This window comes from Microtus oregoni, unplaced genomic scaffold, assembly GCF_018167655.1.
Source record: "Microtus oregoni isolate MIOR12 unplaced genomic scaffold, Mior012 000029F_ref0000214, whole genome shotgun sequence".
Classification (NCBI taxonomy): domain Eukaryota; kingdom Metazoa; phylum Chordata; class Mammalia; order Rodentia; family Cricetidae; genus Microtus; species Microtus oregoni.
The window spans coordinates 26,305,614-26,307,923 of record NW_024543088.1 but is presented as its reverse complement, the minus strand read 5'-3'; the positions used below and the strand labels follow the sequence as shown (position 1 = coordinate 26,307,923).

Sequence of the window (2,310 nt, the reverse complement as noted above, 5' to 3'; positions counted from 1 at the left end):
CTATGGAATACACTTGTCAGCACTGAGTGAAAGTAAGATTGTGTGGTCTGTGTGGCATGGGGGATTTCATGTGCCTGCGTGGGTGCAGGCTTTTTTTCTTTTCCTTTTTAAAAATAAGCCACTTTAAATTGTGTCGCCTCCCCTCTCTTCTGTGATTGATTTTGCGAGGCTAATGGTGCGTAAAAGCACTGGTGAGATCTGGGGGCGCCTCCTTGACTGACGTCAGAGAGAGAGTTTAAAAGGGGGAGACCGTGGAGAGCTCGATAGCGGCTGAAGGAGAAGCTACCCGGAGCCGTCGCTGCTGCTAAGGACCAGCGTCCGCTGACCCACCGCGTTCCAGCTCGGCTGCCTGTGGCCGCGGAGATGCTGTCCTGCCGCCTCCAGTGCGCACTGGCCGCGCTCTGCATCGTCCTGGCCTTGGGCGGTGTCACCGGCGCCCCCTCGGACCCCCGACTCCGTCAGTTTCTGCAGAAGTCTCTGGCCGCAGCCGCAGGAAAACAGGTATGGAAATGCCCGGGACTCTTCTCTTTTGTGAATTCCCCACCTTCCCGGACCCTTAGCTTTGCTGAAGCCCCTGCGACAGGTGTTTGGCTAGCGCTTCTCAGAGTCGCTCAGCCCCTCAGGGAAACTTTTGAAGTGTGGGGTCCCCTCTTACTCTCTCCCGACTTGATCAGAGCTGTTGGATCATCTTACAGGTAAGTTCCTCCCTGGCGTCCAAGAAAATTCACAAACTGGGTAAGGAGGGACTGGGCTCTATCCCTGGTGCTGCCACGAGGGTTGCTGACCCAGGTCCTGAAGCGCGGTGCTAGTCCACAAAACGAGACTGGGGCGAGGGAGTCTGCAGTCTGGCGGGGAGGTTTGCCTTTACCTCGGGGATGGGGTAGGGGTGGGGGACCGGCAAGAATTCAGGTTCACTCTGTATCTCAGAGAAGGGAAATAGAGCTGCGCAAACGTTTGGCTTTCTATTTATTTATAAAACAACCTTTGTTTTAATCACCTGCGGTTTTTCTGGGTTTTAAGCCTATAGAGACAAAGCAGATTTGGGTTTTTGGAAGGCTCCCCGCCCCCATAATTTAGTGAATACATCAACCATCTGTATTATTGTGAAAACTGGATTTTGAGTAGCTATTATTTTCAAACTACATTTCCCCCTTTCTCCCATTCCTCCTTTTGCTCCTCTCTCTGCCCTATCCAGGAACTGGCCAAGTACTTCTTGGCAGAGCTGCTGTCTGAGCCCAACCAGACAGAGAATGATGCCCTGGAGCCCGATGACTTGCCCCAGGCAGCGGAGCAGGATGAAATGAGGCTGGAGCTGCAGAGGTCTGCCAACTCGAACCCAGCCATGGCACCCCGGGAACGCAAGGCGGGCTGCAAGAACTTCTTCTGGAAGACCTTCACATCCTGCTAGCTTTAAGATCGTTGTCTCAGCCAGACCTCCGACCCTCTCTTCTAATCCCAATCTCTCTTCCTTAACCTCCATTCCTTCAATGCTCAACTAGACCCTGCATTAAAAATCGAAGACTGTAAATAAAAAATAAAATTATGGTGAAATTATGAAAAAAACCCATGTGTTTGACTTCTTATTGAGTAAATTGTTTTGCTCAAAAATACATGATAAACTTGAGGGGTCGTTTTCATAAACACATTCTAGGTATGCATGAAAATGCTCATAAACACGCATTTCAAATTCCCTGTGGTAATAAAGGTTGGATTTTGAAAGATGGGTCCCTTAAAACTTACATAACTTCAAATGTCCATACAGTGATGCATGGATCCAAATGATGGTTATTGGGGACAGCTGCCACAAACATCATTTACATATTAAAGACATTTGGAAATAGATGTTGGGTTGTCAGAATGTCTTTTAGAACTTATGGGCAGGCAGACTGATGTATTCAGCTGGGTACTGTGGTGCTCCACAGAATACATGACGTATTTAAATTAGAAAGAAAACGATGGAGAAGAGGTGGAAGGACTTGGCTTAAATAGCTAAAATAAACTTTCGGCCTTTAGAATCTGTTTTCAGTTTGTGAACATTCAGCTCTAGAAAAACCATTGGCTTTATATCTTCTTTGACAGTTCTCTCTGCACCTGAAGAGGGCTAGAAGATCGCCCCCCTTTTAAAGGCATGCACCTAGTGTTCACAGGGAAGTTAGTTATCCATTGTTATAAAATTAAAGCCCAGGAATTCTGTGGGTCGCAAGAAAAGTGTCGGGTTCCTCCACCAGATGCTGCACCATACTAAAGGTATCCATGCTCAAAACCCTCATCACAGAATAGCGGGAGGAGCCATCTCAAGTCTTTTTGGTC

At 48.1% G+C, this 2,310-nt stretch overlaps 1 protein-coding gene across 1 annotated transcript; it reads left to right on the top strand.

The window, feature by feature from the left end:
• The first annotated feature begins 247 nt into the window (after positions 1-247).
• Positions 248-1,563, top strand: Sst (somatostatin). The gene is made up of 2 exons (XM_041678232.1): positions 248-501; positions 1,196-1,563. Exons 1-2 carry the CDS (start codon positions 364-366, stop codon positions 1,406-1,408), a joined length of 351 nt encoding a protein of 116 aa, XP_041534166.1. The 5' UTR covers positions 248-363; the 3' UTR covers positions 1,409-1,563.
• Positions 1,564-2,310: the final 747 nt, after the last annotated feature.

Bases quoted from the DNA above. Each gene is read 5' to 3' on its own strand.
- Sst (XM_041678232.1), top strand. From the start codon at position 364: ATGCTGTCCTGCCGCCTCCAGTGCGCACTGGCCGCGCTCTGCATCGTC. The intron at 502-1,195 runs GTATGGAAATGC...TGCCCTATCCAG, and splicing joins CCGCAGCCGCAGGAAAACAG to GAACTGGCCAAGTACTTCTT.